Raw genomic sequence first — 21,914 nt, 5'->3', positions numbered from 1 at the left:
GCGAGGAAGTAAAGTGTCAAATGTCATCACTGGGTTGGTATTCAAGCAAATTCAAAAGATACGTAAAAGATAATTTGGATTGCGTCAAGCAAACATAATATACAAGAAGAAGCATCCACCGCCAGGTTCCAGCCTTCAACCAATCCTCGGAGATAAATCAAACCTCAAGTTGTCTAGCTCTAACCCCCTTTTCTATTCAAATCGCGGAATTCCATACCGGCTCACAATATCACAAAGTCCTGGGACTCATCCGTAGATAAAGTCTCTAAGATGTGGTGATATCGCTCTCAGTGTAGATACAGTATTTACCATCAGGTCCGCTTCCATACTCAGTAGGTTCCTGGCTGTTGTCCTCAGTACCTGTGTATGTCACACAGATATCCTTAACAGACTTTGCCACAATATTGGTGAAGGTTGCAGTGTCGCCAAAGTTGTAGTTGATGCCTACAGGTATACTTAGTTAGCAAAAAGAATAATACGAGGAGAAGTACAAAGATCATTTTTCCTCGGAATAACATACCAGCAAGCTCAGATCCACTAGTAGCAGTGACAGAATCCATGATAACGTGTCTCTCGAACATTTCATTGCAGTTACCACATGATCTGTACAATTTTCCAAAGATATCGACAGTGAAACCAGAAACCTTCAAGGTTCCAGCTCCGTTGTGTTGAAAAACCTTATCCTCGGCTCCAAAGGCACCTCCACCAGAAATTGTTGTGGTGGCTCCAGCATCTTGTTTCTTGATAGTAAAGGCATCTTCGCAGACAGCAGACCACCATACATTGGTCAAGGTGCAAGCTCCTTGGCAATGAACACCTTCGATTTGGTTGGGTCCGATGATAACGTTAGAGAGGGATCCACCAGCTTCGATTTGGAAAACGGCATCGCTGTCACCACCTTCGGCTTGACCGGTACAGCTGACACCTCTATCGAACATAACCATTCCACCATCGAAATGTTCACCTGCGGCGATAGTCTGAACGGCTGAAAGGGCAGAAGTACCTGAGGAGGCGGGGACAGACTTGCCGGTAGTACCGCTGGATGAGTTACCAGAGGATGCCGAGCTGGTGATTGTTGACGAAGCAGCGCTAGTGGACTTAGACCCAGAAGAGCCTGAAGACTTGGCGGTGGAGGAAGCTAAGGAAGCCTTAGATGTGGAGGAAGCTTTGGAGGATTTCTGGGTGGAGGAAGCTTTGGATAACTTCTTTGTAGAGCTGTAACGACTCAAAGTCAGTATTGAGGGTAATCAAGAGCGTTTGTAAATATTTTGATCACTAACCTTGAAGAAACCTCGTCATCTTCATCTGAAGTCTTGCGAGCGTGCACGACCTCTCTGAAGTGGAGTCTTGGAGCATCGCGTGCTTCGAGACCATTGGAAGCATCCATAGGAGCTGCACTAGCAACACTGATGGTGGCAGCCAAAATGGCCAATTGAGCGAATGAGAATTGCATTTTGATTTGAGTTGAAAGGTAAGTGGGTTAAAACTTGAAATGAGATATTGAAAAGTTTGACCAGCAAGAAATGAAGTAAAAGACTGGATTGTGTGGATAGTGAATGATATGGAAAGAGTGAAAGATGAAGATGTTGTTGATGAGGATGAGAAGCAATAACAGACGGGTATCTTGGTAACTTATATATCTGAATTACTCCTTCTTCTCCGGATACTCATCGGTGCTGACCCCTTTGAACTTTGGAAAAGGAGAGCCAAAAGCCCATCATACCGGAGGCTGCGAACAATCAAAAAGAAACACTTGTGGAGGCCTTGCTATCTACTCCACGGAGTAAGTCCCCGATAGCTATCAACAGATAGATTGGCGCCAAAAGAGGGAATAGTCTAGAGAACTTTAATTAATTGGACCAATTTGAGAAACGATGATCTTGAAACCGCGATGTGAGTTTGTCCAATCTCAATTCTCTCGAGGCTATGTTTAGATCTAGAAATGATCACACTTGAACCATCTGATATCACTGATATCTTGACGTTGCATCATTATCCCCACAAGTACTTTTAATCAAACTCGAAACTCAAAAGCCAAAGCCAAGATGCCAGAATGGGACCTAATTTTTTTATTCCGAACTGCCAAGTTAAGATGCCATCTTGTAGTTTCCTTTCTTAGCCGCTTGGCGACTTGGCGCTTACGACTCATTGCGAGAAAAAAAGACCAAAACATTCACCCACAACAATATCGACATTGCGTTTGTTGTTTCCCCATAGAGAGTGCAGTAGAGTAACCTTCCGTTCTCGAAATCAAGAGAGATAGTATGTGAAGAGTTCAGGAATACATTCAGAAGTTCACACCACTGAGCCACCATTCACTTGGCTAGAAAATCATTCTGCTCAAGACAACAAGAGCATGAATCTGCTTACGTCCACCAAGTCTAAGCTTTAAAGTTTTTCCATCTAGGAGAATTGTTGGCATTAAAAAAGGTACCAAATACAAGCAAGAGGCTGAAACAAGCAACTGTGGAGAAAGCATATGCCATTGTGGCCCCAAACGTCCCATCTAGACGGTCTGTGTCTTGGCAAGTAATATAGGATGATTGTGATCGTTGGGATGATCCAATGACGCACTGGAGCTGTGGGCATAATTCGGGTGGATAGAAGCGCCCATACCGCCTGCCATTGACTACATTCGTATATATCATGCATCATCGGTTGCAATTGGCTATGAATGAAGAGAGCGAATTAACCTTCTACGATGTGAAGTTTGAGTAAGCCGGACTGATTCCAGTTTTGGGTTGAAGGCTCTTTTTGACCCGAACAAGGAAAAGGGACAGATAGATCTTTCCTCTTTCACTTCAATCGTTGACAGAATAATTCAATCTGATTGCGATCCTAGCATTTTTGATTTTTTTTTTGATTACCTAAGCATTGTATGCCCATTAGCGCCAAACCGTGGCCATCGTCTACAACAGTTTCAGAGTTTTGGGACCGACACTCCATGAACTGTTCATCCGACATGTTGTTTAATACCAAAGGTTGAGCGTCGACTTGGAGCTTCTTCTTCAAACATGATAGAGTACGCATTTGGTCGGGTATCCTTTGGCAAATCGAAATGGTTGTCAAAAAGCTCTGGGACACATCTCGAGTGCTGTCCAACATCTGACGTGTTACTGTCAGTATTTTGGCAATCGTTGAGATCATAGGAATGTATTCATCTCTTCCACAGTTGCACAGTCTTCTTGTGTATTGCAAGGCTTTCTCTGAGGCCCCTGTTCAACGTGTGATCGGTAATAACCATTCACGACCTTGACCATTATCTAGCTTCATTTGTCTTTCATCACTTGGTCACTTTGACTTCCGCTCTGTCTCTATGTGGTGTGATCTGTTCGAGTTTGGACGTTGTAGGGGTCAATCAGGTCTGTTGATTACTCTCTGATATTCACATTCTATTACTATCCTTGTTTTCGATAAGTATTAGTACCAGCAAATAATATAACCATTTCGGCGTTCTAGGAGTGCGAAAGCTCCGAAAGATGATAAAAATACAGTAGACGATAAACTTACCCTTCGTCATCCGCCTCTATGCAAGACAGCGCGCTTGAAATTGGATCTGTACCATTGGAAATCTACAGACAACTATACTCATCTCTTCTGATACAATTTAAACCTTCGTTTCTGATACAATTCAAGCGTTCATTCCAGGTACAATGCATTATCACTCTTCAATTTCCCTTATCTGTGAACACTTCATCTGCATTCCCTCCCATCGAAAGATTTCTGGGTGGCCAAGCATGAAATTTGCTCCAGACAAGTCATCCTAGATCAGTACGTCAAAATTCTCCCCCCCCCTGTTTTTCTTGCGGGTTTGACCTCAGATTCAATCGCTCCTCGATTTCCTTTGATAATCTCTATCACAAACTTGTATGAAGTGCAGACTTTTCGAACCACAACCATTTGAAGCTGCAGCTCGCATTTCAATACGCTTTCCACAGCAAAGTTCCCATGCATATCAAGATATCTTACCAACTTATCTATTATGTGCAGACTGGTCGCAGCGTGCTGAGAGCTATAACAGTTTGACGATACCGCAGTCGTCCTGCAATCGTTGCTTCCGACTGATTAGCCCACTTTGCGAGAGAAGACATCTATGATGATAACACTGGCCTGAGTTCTACCTTGAATACCCGAACCCTACGCAGCAAGGCATCCGTTGAAAATATCAGAGCCCTTAAATTGTGCGGGATACCAGGCATAGATAGACGTTGTAGAGGCGGTTTGAATCGACTTTCCTTGACTGCTACTGGGTGAAAACCCAACTCTCTCTGTTTTGACCGCAGCTGGAACTGTTTCGATCGATCGATCATCGACCCCTAGATTCATTATCGCTAACACATTCATCATCGTCCAACTCATAGCCAGCCCGAATTCATGATCTTTTCCCTCCAACAGCAAAAGTTCTCGATGTTAGAGGAGGCCGTTGCACCAATACGCAGGTGAACTCACAGCCCACCGACGAGACATCTCTGCACCTCCCATAGCTATCCACTGACGAATATATCAAGAAATCTGAAGCAAAAGGGGCTATCGAAAGAGCCGTCTACCTAGTACATCTTGCAAAAATATCTAAATGAAAACAATGAACCAACAACGATCAAAGCACATTGAGCACCTGAAAATTACCAATCTCGTAACTCATTATTACAATTTTAACCCGTCATACCATTGAACTTGGTGCAAAACTTCTCATCATGTAATCTAGAGTCTTCATCGAGGCTTGCGAAATGACTAACAAGGTAGCTATAGTACCAAAATGCAATAACAATTTCACTGAACTAGAATCTTATAGGAGTTAACGCAATTCTGATAATTGACCAACTAGGATCTTATGTTAAGGAATGATAATACTTAGGTATTTAATATACCCGACCAAGCAATCTTTTCAACGTTGAATGTTCATCTTCTCCTTGATAGTTCGTTCTACAATTGACACACTCGATACAAATGTTTCAGTTGATATAGCCATCAAATTGCAGAAATTTGATGCATGCTGTAGAATCAATGTCACATATATTGGACTGAATAAATTTTCGTTTCTGTCAATGGACAATGTTCGATATCGTTCACTCCTATTGATAACACTTTGTATCCTGATACTGATATCTGGATTTTGGGAATCTTCACTTTTTCATATATCAATCTCGAAATCAGCCCTCATCATCAAGTATTAAAAAGTAATGCCCCCCATCCTACATCGAAAAGGTCCCTAGACCACAGGCGGCGTCCTACCCGCACTACAAGCCCCACTAATACTCTCACAAGCGAATGTCAAATTCCCCGAACTGTCTCCTATCCAAAACAAAAATGGCTGCGTGGTAGAAACCGGAATAACCCAATTCTGCTTCGTCACATCCCAAACGCTGATGTCCTTTCTCGTAACGGCAAGCGATACGACTTGTTTCCCTCCCGGTGCCAATGTATCCGTCTTGGCATAATTACGTAGCTGGATAATAGGAGTATCATAGGTAGAATCGGAAGGATGTTGAACGTACAACTGGACAACAGATTTGCCCGCTACGAGACCGGTATTGGTCACTGTGACTGACAGAGTGAACACTGTGTCCCAGAGCGCTGGGTTTCCACCTTGATCTCCACCAGATGGGGGGTCGGGTTTGGAGACATTGGTGTACCCAGTGGGATAGACGAATTTACCTGGAGTAATACTTGAAGGATTGTTGAGGTATGGATAAAGATATCGTCCAATAGCGGAGAAACCTGCAGGCCAGGCGACTTCAGATGCTGGAGGAATAGCAGTACTATATACTGGAGTCGAGCCTTTAGCAGCTCGGGCCGGAGGAACCGATGTGAGTGCTTTTCCGGCTGCGAGAGTAGCCGTTCGAGAGAATGTGGTGTAGGAAAGTCCATGGCCAAATGGAAAGCGAGGGCTGATTGCATGCTTGTTGAGGTATCGATAATCGACATACAAGCCTTCCGAGAAAGTATCCTGAACCTGGCCAAGCGCGAACCCGACAAGACCAAGGGAGGATGGGTAGTCGCTTTCCGAGACAGGAATGGAGTAGGGAAGATGCCCACTAGGAGAGTATGCACCGAAGAGGATATCCGTCAATGAATCTCCAGCTTCTTGACCTGGTAAATGAGCAAAGAGTACGGCTTTGACTGAAGTAAGGTTTATCCAGTTCTCAACAAGAATTGGTCCCACTGTGTGAACAACTACTACCACGGTAGAATACTTAGCTGCAGCAGCTTGAACAAGTGCATCGCCGTTGTGCCATGCGTACAGTCCTGATGACGAGCGATCTCCATCGTTTCCTTCCACAGTTATTGAATTCTCTCCAGAGTCACTGTTTATGAATACGATGGCAATATCTCCAGGTAGAGCAGTCAGGCCAGATGGAAAGCTATCACTGGTTGAGCTATAGACATTGGAAGCTTTTCGCTTAATCGCGTCAATGGGCGCATCAAGGTAAGGGTAGTTGGCAGTACCTATGAGCTTGATTTAGTTTACCTTTTTACAAGAATACTTTGAATGATGCATAACGTACCTGAACCCCATCCCATACCAAGAACGCCAGTATCACAACCCCTTTGACTGCAAGCATTAGGCCCTGAAGGATTATTTGCAGAATCAGAACCAAACACTTTCAAAGCAGCTGAGGTTGAGAGTGGCAGCGTGTTATTGACGTTCTTCAACATAGTTATTGCTTCTCTCGAGATGTTCCGAGAAATAACTGCATGGTTAGATTGTACATTTACATGTGAATTCACTGTGCATGTCGGAGAAAATAATGCTGCTGGATAACATGGTCCAGTAGTGTCTAAAGTGTTTGCGGAGAAATTTGGTAGCGGGAAACTTTTATCCTGTCCAAGTTGGTACCTATGTGATTTATTGATTAGCTATCATGCAGATACTCATCGATGTTTGAAACAAGTCCTTTTCCAAGTGAGGTACTTTCTGGAAAAACATTTCCTCGAGAGAACACTCACCAAGTTGCAACAATTCGAGTAACCATATCATTCAATCGATCAACTGGAACAGTTCCGTTCAAAATAGCAGTTGAGAGTTCATAGGCCCAGTATGCTTGGCCAAGGAAAGGGATTCCTCCGTCACCGGGCATAGCCATGTCGAGGCCAGCAAGAGCAGATGACACGCCGCCAATTTGGGATAGCCAATCCGTCATCACCTGTGAATATTTAGAACTGTTTGAGGTATATAGATATGGACTCTTACCAGGCCTTGAAATCCAAGCTCGTCCTTGATCAAGTTGTTGATCAGGTATGAGTTTTGACTTGCCGCGCTTCCATTAACCTGCTTGGTCAGTGAAAGGTTGCCAAAGGTTTATGGAGATAACACAAAAGGATCACATTTTGCAAGGGAAGATCCTGAAAATCCAGTGAATGTGCCGAGTTTGTCATTGAATGGCTTCTCATTTGTATCATACTAGACTGGATAGTCCAGCTTAAAGCTTCATAAAAAATTTATGCGTTTGTGAAAAATGTACACTCACATCATTGTAACTTGTCATAACAGCTCCAACACCAGCTTTAATACCTTCTGCAAAGGGCCACATGTAGAATTCATGAAGAGTTCTGCAAATTAGTTTCGATAGGATCTATATTCAAGAATACACGTACCTATCATCGATATTACTACTAAGAGCTTTCATCAAGCCATGAGGGATGATATCCATTCGGTATGCTTCTTGTTCGTTTCCAATAAAGTGTTTGATGGTTGCTATGACACCATTTGCCTGCATACCGCTGATCGTTTGAGCGGCACTTAGTCCTTGAAGTACAGGATCTAGATGACAATGACTTTAGCCTTGAATTTGATGTTAAACATTCAAAAGCTCTTACCAGCGCCGAACCCTTCCCAATTTCGGCCACCACGCGGCTTTCTTCCAATTGGACCTAAAGATGGTCAGCAATCTGTATATTGGCCGAGGCTGAACTGGAAGAATGTCTTCATAGTGTATCTGTCATAAATACCCATCATACATACCGACTGTAGGACCTAATAGAATGTTGACTCCTTTGCCCCGCGCTTCTGCGCCTAACGCAAGACCTCTTTGATAGGCTAGATCTTTGCTCCATGTTGCACCAGTGGTAATACCAGCGGGAAAAGCGGTATTGTTGTCGGTCGCAGCTATGCCAAGTGCCGAATCTTGTAAACAAAGACTTGGAATACCGAATCTTAGTGCGGAACCGGTGTTTCCCACACATCTTCCCATCAATTCTCCAATTCCAGTTGTGAGATTGACCTTTTCCGCTAATGTCATTTGTGCCACCACAGTTTGTGCTTTTGCATAAGCAGTCGTCCAGGCACTAACCCAGCCACCTTTCGGAGTAGGGTAGTATGGAGCAGCAACATATCCTGCAGGAACTGAGTCTCTTTTCACAATTATTTCGTCGCTAGATGGGGGAATCGGCGGAGCCTTGTGTATGAGTGAAGGTATCTTAGCCTGCACAAACCCCAACATCCACAAGGAGACAATCAAGAAGATGATCTTGACCAGCGCCATTTTGAGGACGGTGCAATCCATCAAGAATTATTCCACAGATAAGTCCTGTAAAAGTAGGTACTTCTGCAATCTGGTGGGTGGGGAGGTTCCATGATATAGAAAAACTAGGTGACAGAAATTATGTATGCATGTACACCCAAGACGACTTCTTCAGGTAACTGCATTCAATGAGGATAAAAGGGAAAAAAACTTGTGATTCTTGCATTCCGAGGTCCGCAACAACCATGGTCGTGTATGCTGTAAGATCTGCCCTATTATTCAAGAATCATGTTTTGCATGGGTGAGATTGACTTTCTACGGACAAAACAGGAAGTTCAATGAACGATCACATTAAGCTCCTAAGATCATGGAAACATAGGACGGAGATGGTTCCTCTCCTGGAATGAGAAGGAGTACAAACGGGAGAAAAGTTCCAGTGATACTAAGATCTCCAGCTGAGGCTTATGCTGTAGTCGTCGGTAAGATGGATGTTCTTTCCTCTTCTGATTCATTCCGTCTTGAATATTTCATCACGAACTCACCCGTTGCCTTTTGCGGGGTTTCCCCTGACGCCTCGATTCAATTGTGCAGCGCCTTTATCCGAAGAGCCGGCTTAGGTGCAGGTGATGAAAATGATTTCCATATTTTGGAGAGTACCACCTACCAGAAATATTATTCAAGGTACAAAAGGTGGCTTGAGGGTGGCTATTCTGCAAGATTGTGAAGACAAACCTATCGTACCCTGGCTTGTGAATCGTGCACTTCTATGCCCTTCTCGACAACGCCGACTGGCCCGAGTGACACGTCCCGTAGCACTCGTCGAATGAAGTATCATTTGATCTCAATTGGGAAGCCAGAGTAACCATTGAGATTAATGAACACAAGCAAGGACTTGGTCGGTATATATATACCGTGCATACATACCATGAACCAACTGGATAAGTGTGAGAGCGAGTGAAAATGGACAACCAATACAGTCACAAGTATTGTCGAAAAGTTTGTCAACAGAGGAATTATGAGCAGAAAGATGGATTATGCGATGTGCTCCTTTTGATGAATCGGGAGTCAACGCCAACCTGACAATGAAAGTCACATTAATAAGACTTTGAGACATGTTACGTCGAAATAAGACCAAATAGGTAAACTTGAAGATAATTCTGGAAAGTCCGATCCACACTTCCCCCCTCTCGGGCATCGGTCACGTGCGGCTACTCATTTGTTGTAGATTTCTGGTTACCTAAGGCGACAGACAGAGGTGTCAACGGAACCTAAATAATAAGAATCTCGTTGGTCGCGATAACTTTCTCCAGAAAAATCTTGTCTTTTTTTGCGCCATCGATTGTCTTCTGGCCCAACTGACGTCTATTTGATTATCCATCAAAATATACTCGCTCGTTCATCTACTTTGCTATTCAAAAACTTCTTTTGAAAATGGGAGAATCAAGGTTCGTTGAACTGCATGCATTATCAACAAGACTGCTCAGTCTCTGACAACATGGCACATACAGACAAGAGCTCGTGGCATGGCTTAACAACCTGCTGCAACTCAATATCACAAAAGTTGAACAATGTGGCACCGGGTAAGTAAACTTCTGGCTTGCACAAGGAGTTTCACCCTCTTTCCCCCTATAAGACTATTGACTTACACATATCATGAACATAGTGCTGCGTTGTGCCAAGTCTTCGACAGTATCTTCCTCGATGTACCGATGTCAAAAGTCAAGTTCAATGTCAACACCGAATATGCATATCTACAAAATTTCAAAGTTCTTCAAAGTCAAAACACCCTCCCCTGAATGTGCTTTCTTCCACTGACAACGATCCAGACACCTTTACCCGCCATCAAGTCGATAGAAATATTCATGTCGAACAACTTATTAAATGCAAGATGCAAGACAACCTCGAATTTCTACAATGGACCAAGAGATACTGGGATCAATACTTTCCAGGAGGCGAATATGATGCAGTAGCTCGTCGACGTGCTGCTGGGGGACCCGGTGCTGCTCCATCTGCTGCTCCAAGAGTATCCGCTGGAAGTGGCGCAGCTCGCAGAGGAGTAACGCCAACAACGAGCGGCGCAAGAGTTGCTAAGGTTGGAGCCGTTGGTGGTGGTGGTGGTGGTGGTGCAGCTTCAGCAGCACTAAAAGCAGAGAACGACACTCTGAAGGAAACAGTTGCAGGGCTAGAACGGGAACGAGACTTCTACTTCAGTAAACTCAGAGATATCGAATTACTAGTTCAACAAGCTTGCGAAGAGGACCCAGAGATTGAGAAGCAGGAAGACGGCTTGATCAAGCACATTCAAACTATCTTGTACTCGACTGAAGATGGATTTGAAATACCGGCGGAGGCGGAGGTTGATGACCAAGAAGAGACATTCTAGATTCTTTTTAACTATAATGGGATTTGAGTTTTTTTGCAGCTGCAAATGAATTCATTGGTTCTTTCACCTGCGGGAGTTTGTAGCAAGGAAGGCTACGAGACACGATTTACGAACGAGTAGAGTGTGCGCGAGGCACAATATCAAGCGCTCACAGGTTGGTAGCATTCATAGGCTACGGGAGGTTGCATGCGTTGGACCAATTCTGAAGCATATTGAGATCTCACATGATTCTCAAATGAGTTCTCTGGTTATTGAAGAAGAGTTTTAATTATTAGATGTAAACCCCACAAGAGTTTTTTTCTTCGTATAATACCAATTTGATTGTCCATCATGAGAACAAGAATGAGCTCTCACAATGACATTTAATCTCTTATCGCCAAGTGACATTTTGCGCTATCAAAAATCAGGCGTCATCCTTGTTGCACAGGACAGGGTCAGCCCGTACAAAGCTCACGAGGCAACCTCAACATAAACGGTGACCATCTCTTCGCATTTACAAAGAAAATATAACCAACAATCAATCCTCTGTATCCCATCGCATCAAACGTCACATCAATCAATCAATCAATCAATCAATCATGGCACCGCCTCTCGAACTCTCGATACCTAGTACAATTCTCTCGAGTGCTCCAAATGAAAAACCCTACACTCTTTACAATATTACACTCCGTCTTCCTCTTCGAACCTTCGTCGTCCAAAAACGCTACTCCGATTTCGTTACTCTCCATTCTTCCCTTTGCACCCAAGTTTCCAGTCCACCTCCCGCTCCTCTCCCAGGAAAAACATGGTTCAAAAGTACGATTAATTCTCCCGAATTGACGGAAGAGCGTCGTCGCGGTCTCGAAACCTATCTCCGCAGCATCGCAGAAAATCCCGATCGGAGATGGAGAGAAACAAGCGTTTGGCGACAATTCTTAAACCTGCCTAGTAACAGTGGAAATGCGAGTTTGAGTAGTGCGAGAGAGGGACTTATTGCTGCGAATCAAAGAGGTGTGGGTGGGAATGCGGAGATTATGGCGGATCCGCAGGTGTGGTTGGATGTTCATCGCGAATTGAAGGCGCAGTTGCATGATGCGAGATTGTTCTTGGGGAGGAGAGACAGCGCGAATACGGCGGCGGGCCAATATGAGGCGGGCGCGAACGCGAAGAGGTGTTTGGTTAAGGCTGGAGGACTGCTTAAGGATTTGGAAGAAGGCTTGAGGGTCATGGGTGAAGGAGAGAAAAATGGGAGAGGAGAGGCACGGGTCGGCGCAGGCGAATTGAGGAGGAGAAGAGATCTTTTGGGTAGCGCAAAGGTAGAAAAGGAGGGCTTGGAAAAACTGGCTGTTACATTGGCGGTTAAGAATCAAGCCAGCTCGAGTTCAGCAAATGGCGGTGCGGCAGCGACACAAGCGGATAAAAATGCATTGTTTGGACCAGGAGTATCGCGACCCAGTGGACGAGTTCTTGGTGCACCGGTTCCTGAAACGGATAAAACGAGAGAATTAGATAACGAGGGCGTGTTACAATTACAAAAGGAATTGATGCAGAATCAAGATATGGATGTGGAAGAACTTGGCAAGATTGTGAGGAGACAGCGAGAAATGGGATTAGCGATCCATGGAGAATTGGAATTGCAAAATGAGATGTTGAAGAGGGTGGATGAGGATGCTGATAGGGTCAAAGGGAAGATCAACATTGCCAAAAAGAGAATCGGAAAGATTCGTTAGATATGACACATATTGTGCGAAATGGAAGGCATGGAATGTATATGGTCATTTTACAATGGGAATCAGCGTGGAGTTTATGGGTCTCCTTGCTCACTACTTTGACGCATAGGATGAGGAATACATTGGGATGTTAGGGAATACATGTATATTGTACTTTTAATATAGTTAATTGAGGGGGAGGACAGTATATAAATAGTTAATAATGTAGCGTGTTGGGAAGTCTATTGTCCATAGTATGGAATATCATACAATTGTTTCTTCATACGTGTAAATTGTGCTAGTAGCATATACTATTATTCATGAGCTGAAAGTTGTGAAGATGTATTGGTTGATATTTGATAGATCCTGCAAGGCCTATACAGATATTAAATGTCAAATATCTATCTATCTCCCTAGTACTCTTTGCTCTAACGCATAACGTGCTAGTTACCTAGTAGCCAATCACACTCAAACCTATTTGTTAACCACTACATACAATACCTACTTCCTTCTCATTGCAACATCTAAAACTTATTCCTAGACATCCAGTATAATCCCAGATGTAACCCATGTTATATTCTCCTATCCAAAACCAAATCTTGATGCTCCAACACCCTCCTCAAACATGATGACTCTTGCCTTCTTGCTCACTCAATCCATTCTCATCATCTCATCCCATCTCGCTTCACCCTTCTATGTAGCTCTCTTCTACACTCGACCCAACCCAATCCAATCCAACCAATCTCCCCCTTTTTTCCCACCCGAGGAAACTGAGCTATGCGAAACTTAGTACTTATACACAACACAACACAGCGTATAAATCTAGATCTAGATCTAAATCCACGTAGACACCCACAAATAACAAAATAAGTCTCTCTATATAATGTCATAACGAACAACAGGGAGGGTGCATGGGGGTTATTCTATTCTATATGTTAGTTTGTAATAAATGAGTGGATTAATGAGTGAATGAACGGATGGATCAATCAATCAATGAGTAAACATACTTCGCGGTCTCATCTTACTATACCTAGATATGGTTTTGAAGAATACATATACCTAGGTAGTTAATTAACACTCTATATCTACTAACAAGATCGTACCTACTAGGTAGTATTAGGTAGGTAGGTAGGTAGAGATATTTGATATTTGATGTATGCGTCAGGCTGATATATGAGAGCTTGGTAGGTAGGCAGGTAGGTATATAATGAAGTAGATAGTCGATCGATTATAAGGTTATAAGCGAAGAGTGCTCTATACTTGGGTAGGTAGGTTGTGAGGACCCTATATACCGGTATGAGTTAGGGGAAGCGAGGGGAAGTGATGTGTTGTGAGAAGATATGATATGATGGTGGTATACTCAGGTATATATATTTATTTATAAATTGAAACATACGTGGTGAATAACTTAGAGTATAGTATATATCTATAAGCCCAGATGTGGATCTTGAGTAGAATTCCGCTCAACTTGATGACGATGTTGATCTGCATACATAGGTACATATATACACTCATTGATATCCTACTAGTCAGTCTCTCCCTCAGAACTAGGTAGGTAATGATTAGAGCAAAGTTATACGCCAAGCTACCAAGTACAGATATCCATTCATGCTATCTCCCTTTCCTACTTCAGACGAAAAGGTTTCATTCACTATGCTGATTCGAATACGATATCTTCTCTTAACCATATCATCCAAAGAGATGCCTGTCCTCAATACTCAATAAATAAAACTCAAAGCAACCTCACATCTCATGAAAATCACCAAGCAAGCAAGGACAAAATCTTCAAAGAGTTATTTATTCCATCAATTACATCACTGCCTAGGTATCCCACCACTACCATCACCATCTGATCTCTCATCCCTCCTCTACCCACCCCATTATCAAACATTCCACAACAAACATACTCCAAACCTCAAACTTTAGTACAGAACCGGGTATTCAAGATACATACAATACGCTCTTTAACCAAACACCTCACAAAAATTGAAGAGGTACTGATACCCAATTCCATTCTAAATTCCCACAAGAAAGTTCCAACTAAAACTCGACATCTCCCTTACGCAAACAAACACATAAACTCCTTTAGATGAGTGGAAATACTGTAGTACCAAAAACAAAGACATCGAAAACAAAACAAGATAAAAACAAAGATAAAAACTCCATCGCTGATGCTACTGTCGTGTTGTAAATGCTAGACTTGACTTTCGGAACTTATGACTTTCCTCTTACTCGTATCCCTTTTCTCTTTCGCGAAGGGATACGATTCCGCGTTCCACATTCCACAATCCATGGAGTTTTCCAGGAATTTTGATATGTTCCCATCACCCCCAACTCTCAACACCATCCTAAGTTCTCCAGCGTAGCTTTTGCATCATTCGGACTCATGCCACTAACACCCAAACTTCTCACCTGAGTTCCCCTCCTCAACCTCTGCAACCCTAATGCTACCTTCCAAGCCTCACCTTCCTGAACCACAAAGACATACTTCTTGCCTTCTTGATCCCTAATGCTCGCCCTCAGGATGTGCAGACCTGCTGTTTTATTCTCACCAGTCTGCACATTGTGATTAGTGGTTCTCTTGGATTTCTCGCCATGAGGAGAATTAGACGACCCAATGGAATCTGCATAATCAGATGAGACAGACGATCTAGTATCAGATGAAGCATAAGAACTGGCAGAATAGACAGAACCACTAGCAGAATGCGCAGTGGAAGAATTAGAAATAGCACGAGCGCGACAGTTATCTCGGCAGAGTTGCAGCATACTAACTAGAAGAGTGTCTTTTTCTTCTTCACTTGCTGCTAATTCTTTATCGAGACCCCAAAGGCGTCGAACGGGATTTTTGTGAGCAGTAGTAGCGGGAGGAACACGCGATGCTTGTCTGAAAGATGGGCACCATACCTCTACGAGTTTCATTGTCCATGCTTTGACATCCCACTCTCGTTGAGCGACACCTCGTACATCGTCATCAATGAAAAGACCCTCGGTTGTGATTCTTAATATTAGTCCGTCGGTAACAGAACCGACACCAGATAGAAGTTGAGATGTAGGGGTTTTGTGGAATGCATTATTGAATGCGAATACACCTTTGATAACAATTTTATCCGGATCCTTGGTGCTATATGCTCCTCGTGTGGAAGGAGGTGGGGTAGTTCTACTTGTCGATTGTGAGGCCGCGTATGATGATTCGGAATACAAGGAACTGAGTGACTTTTTTCGGGCTGGTCTTGGCGTTTGTGCATACGATGAGTGGGACTGGGAATCCTTGTCGGTACCTGCATACGTTCTTGCAGTTGAGACCGGGGGTTTCTTGTATGAGGTGGATTGTGCTTGAGGTCGGGGTATCGAGCTGGTAGTGGGGGGAGCGGGTGTGGTTGTGGGCGGTTTTCCATTTGGCCAAGGGCTTATTCTCTCTCCCACTCCAGCATTCGAATAAGTATTCGGTTTTCTCCGTTCCGCTGCAAGTGCGGCTAGGGCTGCCCTTTCACGTTCTTCCTGGAGTTTGACTTCTCTTATTTGCGCTTCTACTTCGGCTGCCCTTTCGCGCTCTTCCTTGAGTTTGAGTTCCCTCATTTGAGCTGCCACTTCGGCTGCTTTCTCGCGCTCCTCCTTAAGTTTGACCTCACGTATTTGCGCCGCTACTTCCTTCTCGCGCTCTTCTCTGGCTTTGGCCTCACGTTTTGCTGCAGCAGCAGCTTTAGCATCTGCCCATGCTTTCGCAGCAGCTCTTGCCTTTTCCGCCTTTGCTTTTGCCTCCGCGTCTGCCTTTTCCTTGTCTGCTCTGGCTTTCTTGTCGGCTTCTACTCTGGCAATAGCTTCTAGTCGCAATTTTTCCTGCTCCTTTTTGATAGCTTCCTCTTCTTTCCTTAAAACTTCCCTCCTGGCGTCCTCTTCTTTCCTTAGAGCTTCCCTCCTAGCTACTTCCTCTCTAAGTCTCCTATCGTAGTCCGCTCTTGCCTTAGCTTCTGCTTCTGCCTTGATTCGCTCTGTCTCTGCCTTGATTCGTTCTCGAGTTTCGCGGTCCTCCTTTGCCTTTCTCTCTCGAGCCTGTTGCTCCTCTCTCTCCAACTTCGCCAACCTTTCGCGTTCCCCTCTTTCCTTCTCTCGGGCTGCTCGTTCTCTCTTCTCCCGAGCTTCCAGCTCTTCCCTATCTCTTCGCTCCTTGGCTTCCCATTCCTCTCTCTCCTTTTGTTCCTTGGCTTCCCGGTCCTCTCTTTCCTTTCGTTCCCTAGCTTCGCGTTCGGCCTTTTGTTTTTTCTCGCGGACAGCTCGTTCCAGAGCTTCTTTTGCTCGCAACTCTCTCAATCTCTTTTCCAAATCTTCCTTTCGCTTCTTCTCGGCCTCTACCTTCTTTCTCTCCTCTTCCTTCCTTCTAGTCCTTTCTCGAGCCTCTTCCCACGCCGTTCTCGAGGCATTTTCTTTCGATCGAGCGTCGTCGTTTGTGCCAGGGGTTGTGCCAGGACTGTACCTTGGTGTTGCGCCCGGCATCTCTGGACCGGCATCAGGCGAAGGAGGAGGAGTTTCTTCCCAACCTTCACTTGATCTTTTTCTTGCGCCAGATCCGGCCTGCGGATTAGGTGGAGGGTCCCCAGCCCCCTCTGATGTGGATCCAGGTGAAAATCCAGTTCCTGAAGTTCGTGGCCCACCACCGGAAGCTGATCCATTGGAATATGTATTATTATTGGCACCTGTAGATGATCCACCATGCGGAGGTGCACCCGATCCTTGACCTGGTCCGGGCCTGGTCTCACCGTTCGATTGCATCCGCCCTAGTGCCCAAGCTCCCAACCCAATTGCAACCATCAAAATCAAGGTTGCTGGCCCTCCACCTCCTTTCATGGAATCCATGAGTGGTTTTAATATGAAAGTTAGTGCGACAAGCACAAGAGCTGAAGCAAACCCCGCTACGAAACTATTAACATTTGGTTGTAGTGAGGGTAAGTAGAGAAATCCTGAACCTGACGCATGCGGTGGAATGATAAAAATGTCATAATTCCCTGGCGGTAGACCAGATGAATTTGGCGGAGTGCCATGAGGGGGAGGGGGTGGTGGTGGTCCATCCGCCATTGTATTTGATGTGAATTTATTGTATGAAGATCGATATGTACAGGAACTGAAAAATCGTGTGCTTTGATTGTGAATCTCTAATATCGAATTGGCAGAGGGTAACTGGAAAAGATGATAGTATCGTCATTAAGCCATGGATAACTGTACTGTAAAGCAAGACATCAGCTTCCAAACATTTCCGTTTTCGTGCAGGATTTGCGCAATGAACAAACCCTCTCAAGAAGCAAATGTCGCCGAGTTCCTAAGCTTCTGGTGACGAACGGGGAAAAGAGTACTTTGCTAGCAATAATCATTCGACACTTTACTAATAAGATACATCCATCCACAGATCCGAACGGTATAAACCAGCGCAGATAATTGGCAATATTGGCAAATTGAATGATCAATTGTCTCCTTAATCTCACCCTCTTGTCGCACTCTGTCTGTATGGTCCGAATTCTTCCTACCAAAGCAAATAAGAATGAGAGTTCACAAGGGAGGTATGGTTAATTTTAAAAGTTGTATGGGATCAATCATCAATCAAAGTAATTCGTAAAGGCTTTGGGACAGAAAAGTCCCCCCAAAATTAAGTTTCCGTGTGTCAAGATGATACTTTCTCTCCAGGGTTCCTGAGGTGGAGGGTGGAGGGTGGAGGGTGGATAGGCAGGTGGTACTTAGTATAGGCGAATGCACCGCGATAAGTTCTCGAGTCTGAGAGGGAAAAATGATAAGGAAGGATCAATGTGGATGATTCAATTTCATAATCTTTACTTTACTTGAGCTAAGGATATATTAATAAGGTTGATTGTGATGTTGATATTGATTGATATTCGATTAGACAGTTTATACAGTGGATATACTTATCAGACTTCCAGCGAGAAATTCACTCATCAAAGTTGCCAAAGCTATATGCTTGCCTGCTTGCTTGCTTGCTGACTTAGCCTTCTTTTATCCCATCCTTCACTCAAAGACACACCCAAAACACGCTTCAAAAAATAGGATATTCCTTGTTTCCTTCTTCAAGACCCAATGATGGCGTGGATCATATCAATGGTCTCAATATCGATCCAATCACCATGAGTGCATTCAAACCCAATCTCCTCGAAACGAAATCATCATCAATTGTTGCTTCACACTTGCTAGGTATGCAGTACACTTGACTGTGATGGTCTTCTATCTATCTATCTACCTAGCTACTTACCTACCAATCTACCAACCTACTTATCTACCAATCTACCAACCTACCTAGTAACATAGCATCTCTAGCCATCTCATATACAAAGTGAACGAATGGTTCACCAATACAACTCCGATACAGTCCATGAGCAGCACTACGACCACGTTTCTCATACCAAGAAAGCATTCATCCGTCCAATCAATCTCTCGTACGAGTAACTTGGTTTCGTCCTACTAGGTACTTACACTCCACCATACAACGGACTAACACGGACTAATAACACGAACTATCTCCATTCAATCAATACCCATTGCCCAAACTATTGAAGCAACCAGCAGCGCCAATACCAATTCATTCCATCCAATGATTTCAATTCAATCGACATTGATTTCTTCATCTGCACCTCTACCGTTAAGACCCTCTATGCGGTCCAACCCATCATGTCACAGTGTCACAATATCACACGGCATATGTCGAGGTAAACAAGGGTCGGTCCGCTCACTAGGATGATAAAATTGTCTAATTTATCCTCTTCTTTCTGTGTCTGTCCACCATTGCCAATCATTCATCATTCAACACCCATGATCATGCATTTTCTCTGGCGCCGGCATCAATATCATTATTAAAATTTCAAGGGGTCCAAAACACTCCCCCCCCCAGCACTAGTCTGACCAAACCGGCTTTTGTGGTTCGTCAGGTTTTTTTCTTCTTTCACTCTTTTGCTTCTTGTGGGACAGACGTTACCACGCAAAACTAAACAAGTGGGTTAGAGCGTTGCTGGGGGCAACAGGTGAGCTGGATGACGTATTTGGTGTGTTGAATGAGAGAGTCGTTACAATATCCGAATAGAAAGGCGACTAAAGGGCATTAGATTCAGATGTAATGACCGTACAAGGACTGTGTGGTCGAATAGGTCCTATTGGACAATATGCATTGATTCGAGCGAGTTGAAGCCAAAGTCAATATGTTGAATTACAGATCTCAAAGAGAGAGCTTCGGAGAGAAAAGGAGATGAAAAGCTTCATGAGCTTAAATCTCTTAGAATGTCTTTCCCATCAATCAAGCCATTCCTAGCAACATACGACGACCGCAAAAATTGACGCGGAAGCAAAATACTGAAGCCGTTTCCAAGTATCAAACAGTGTCTCCTTATATAGTAGTGCTATATAGCTTACATACTACGTTTACTCAAGGGCATATCTTAGACTATAGCCATCTTCTGAAAACCCCACTTTATCTTCTTCGCAAGATCGTTAAATTTAATAAGATCGAGCTCCGGTATATGGGCCGTCCCAACTATATTGTACTCAGGCCGTTCATACTCTTTTCCTTTTTTACCCCTCTGTGCATTCTTCAGCCTCCTCAAAATCAACGGACTCTCCAAACACGCAACCATAAGCACCAAATCCCCTTTTTTTGACATCCATTGTTCCATGTACCTCGCGCCCTCACTGTCTTCCCAAATGCTCATTGGCAGAAATTCCAGCTCAAAAAGTGGGTGTTGTCTCGCCTATTGGCCGCTTCTCATGTTCTAGCTCTTTGTTGCGCCGCCCATTCTTCTCTACTACTCTGATCGGCTTTCTGATTTCGCTAAGCACATGCCCATAAATCAGCAACTTGTCATTTTCAGTATGAACGGCCCTCTTCTCCCCAGGTAACCTTGTACGCGATGCATCTGCTGGTGGTAACATCCAATAGGAACTTTTCGGCTCTCCTAATCCAGGTAGGGGTGACGCGAAATCTGGCACCCATGACGGCCATTGTTCTTCCTTTATCGGCTTCGCATGTGTGTTAACCATTCGGAGAACGTCCAAGTTATTATCTTGCACCAATACGTATTTTGTCGTGTCAGTGCACAGCTTCTGGATCGATTGTCTGTAATCGATCTCTGGAAACCGTACAAGGCGATGCCCATCATAGCTAGCATTTTTCTCTACTGTAAATCCTAATAGACTGTATATCTGGTCCTCTGGCATTTTTGGAACCTTTCTCCCTAAAGGTAGCTAAAAGCTTTACAAGATCTAAAGCTCCATTGTATTCTATAATAATCTCGATTAGGTGGTGGATTCGCCATGTAACCTCTGGCTCGATGCGACATTCAGAAGGAAGCTCCCTCTGGATTTTAGGAGTTGCATAGAGTAGTTGAACAAAGCGAAGGATATCGGTTATGTCGTAATCGCCTACAAATATCGATCGGTTGGAAGAGAGCACCATTTCCTGGATTATCCAAGATCTAGTGATATAGGATCGAGTGAGTAGTTTTCTGATTGCTTTCCAACCGGAAACTGTATTTAGGCGCAGTGTGCCAGTCGATTTTTTGTACGATAAGGTCCTTCTCGCCTTCCTTGAGATATTTTGCTCCTATTGTTTCCATTGTCAAATTCGTTGCCTTTCCAGAGATGACTTCTCTAAGTACCCCAAATAAAACTCGCCATTTAACCTTATTCCACGAAGTGAAATGCAAAATATCCCAGTCGCTCTCAAGCTTTGAATACCTCCGCCCGCGCACTTGTTCAAACTTTGTAAGACAATGAGATATAAGTGCTAAGCCAGCACTTATATCAACAGATTGATCATCATTCCCGAGCCAGATGCGCACATTGGTGGCACATTTGTAAATTTGATGCATGATCCTTAGCTGTTGCTCTTTTTCGGTATTATCGTTTTGATCAATACCGATTGCGTCTATGCAAAGTCGTGAGGTGACATCGTTACGTCGAATGGCAAGAAGTGTAGAATGGAGGTTAGATGTGACATAGAAGGGTTCGCCATTTAACATCACTGGCCTGATATATGAATTAGCCAAACTTGTCCTGTTCAGGGTTTTTTCTTAAATCGTCTTAGCACTGTCCAGACACTTTTCAGTTGTATTTCGATCTGAAGTCCGACACGAGATGTCTATTATTGGGATTACTGGCAATGAAATCAAGTTTCAAGAGATTACATACATTTTATCTTTTCTTTCGTCTTCATCCCAGGTATATGACAACGCCTCATATCAAGGAACGTACTTCGCAGGAAGCCATTTAGTACGGTCGCCAGGACGAAATTTAAATAAAGTACTGTATAACTTCAACTCGATCGGGTCTTCGGGTTTCCCAGACTCGACATAGATCAATCAAATGTATCCCTGTGGCAGAACTTCGTGTCGATAT

General features: G+C 43.9%; 6 protein-coding genes across 6 annotated transcripts; 2 read left to right on the top strand and 4 right to left on the bottom strand.

Annotated features, from left to right (window-relative positions):
• Window positions 1-57: 57 nt before the first annotated feature.
• Window positions 58-1,679, bottom strand: EAF01_007163 (uncharacterized protein). The gene is made up of 3 exons (XM_038915418.1): window positions 1,281-1,679; window positions 521-1,215; window positions 58-444 (listed from the first exon to the last, which is right to left on the bottom strand). Exons 1-3 carry the CDS (start codon window positions 1,451-1,453, stop codon window positions 266-268), a joined length of 1,047 nt encoding a protein of 348 aa, XP_038769056.1. The 5' UTR covers window positions 1,454-1,679; the 3' UTR covers window positions 58-265.
• A 3,530-nt stretch (window positions 1,680-5,209) lies between these two features.
• EAF01_007162 (uncharacterized protein) lies at window positions 5,210-8,483 on the bottom strand (the record flags this gene model as incomplete). The annotated part of the gene is made up of 8 exons (XM_038915417.1): window positions 5,210-6,447; window positions 6,507-6,838; window positions 6,949-7,145; window positions 7,193-7,270; window positions 7,470-7,551; window positions 7,597-7,762; window positions 7,819-7,872; window positions 7,964-8,483. The coding sequence occupies 8 exons, from the start codon at window positions 8,481-8,483 to the stop codon at window positions 5,210-5,212; spliced, it is 2,667 nt and encodes an 888-aa protein (XP_038769055.1).
• A 1,410-nt stretch (window positions 8,484-9,893) lies between these two features.
• EAF01_007161 (uncharacterized protein) lies at window positions 9,894-10,845 on the top strand (the record flags this gene model as incomplete). Its single annotated transcript, XM_038915416.1, has 4 exons — window positions 9,894-9,907; window positions 9,971-10,042; window positions 10,126-10,238; window positions 10,289-10,845. The coding sequence occupies 4 exons, from the start codon at window positions 9,894-9,896 to the stop codon at window positions 10,843-10,845; spliced, it is 756 nt and encodes a 251-aa protein (XP_038769054.1).
• A 578-nt stretch (window positions 10,846-11,423) lies between these two features.
• EAF01_007160 (uncharacterized protein) lies at window positions 11,424-12,554 on the top strand (the record flags this gene model as incomplete). Its single annotated transcript, XM_038915415.1, has 1 exon — window positions 11,424-12,554. The coding sequence occupies one exon, from the start codon at window positions 11,424-11,426 to the stop codon at window positions 12,552-12,554; it is 1,131 nt and encodes a 376-aa protein (XP_038769053.1).
• Window positions 12,555-14,870: 2,316 nt separating this feature from the next.
• Window positions 14,871-17,603, bottom strand: EAF01_007159 (uncharacterized protein; the record flags this gene model as incomplete). Its single annotated transcript, XM_038915414.1, has 1 exon — window positions 14,871-17,603. The coding sequence occupies one exon, from the start codon at window positions 17,601-17,603 to the stop codon at window positions 14,871-14,873; it is 2,733 nt and encodes a 910-aa protein (XP_038769052.1).
• A 2,624-nt stretch (window positions 17,604-20,227) lies between these two features.
• EAF01_007158 (uncharacterized protein) lies at window positions 20,228-21,538 on the bottom strand (the record flags this gene model as incomplete). The annotated part of the gene is made up of 3 exons (XM_038915413.1): window positions 20,228-20,647; window positions 20,697-20,992; window positions 21,039-21,538. 3 exons carry the CDS (start codon window positions 21,536-21,538, stop codon window positions 20,247-20,249), a joined length of 1,197 nt encoding a protein of 398 aa, XP_038769051.1. The 3' UTR covers window positions 20,228-20,246.
• Between the last annotated feature and the right edge of the window lie 376 nt (window positions 21,539-21,914).

This window comes from Botrytis porri (assembly GCF_014898465.1).
Source record: "Botrytis porri strain MUCL 3234 chromosome Unknown BPOR_009, whole genome shotgun sequence".
NCBI classification, from domain to species: domain Eukaryota; kingdom Fungi; phylum Ascomycota; class Leotiomycetes; order Helotiales; family Sclerotiniaceae; genus Botrytis; species Botrytis porri.
Note: the sequence above shows the minus strand (reverse complement) of the source record. Positions and strands in the feature narration are given on the sequence as shown.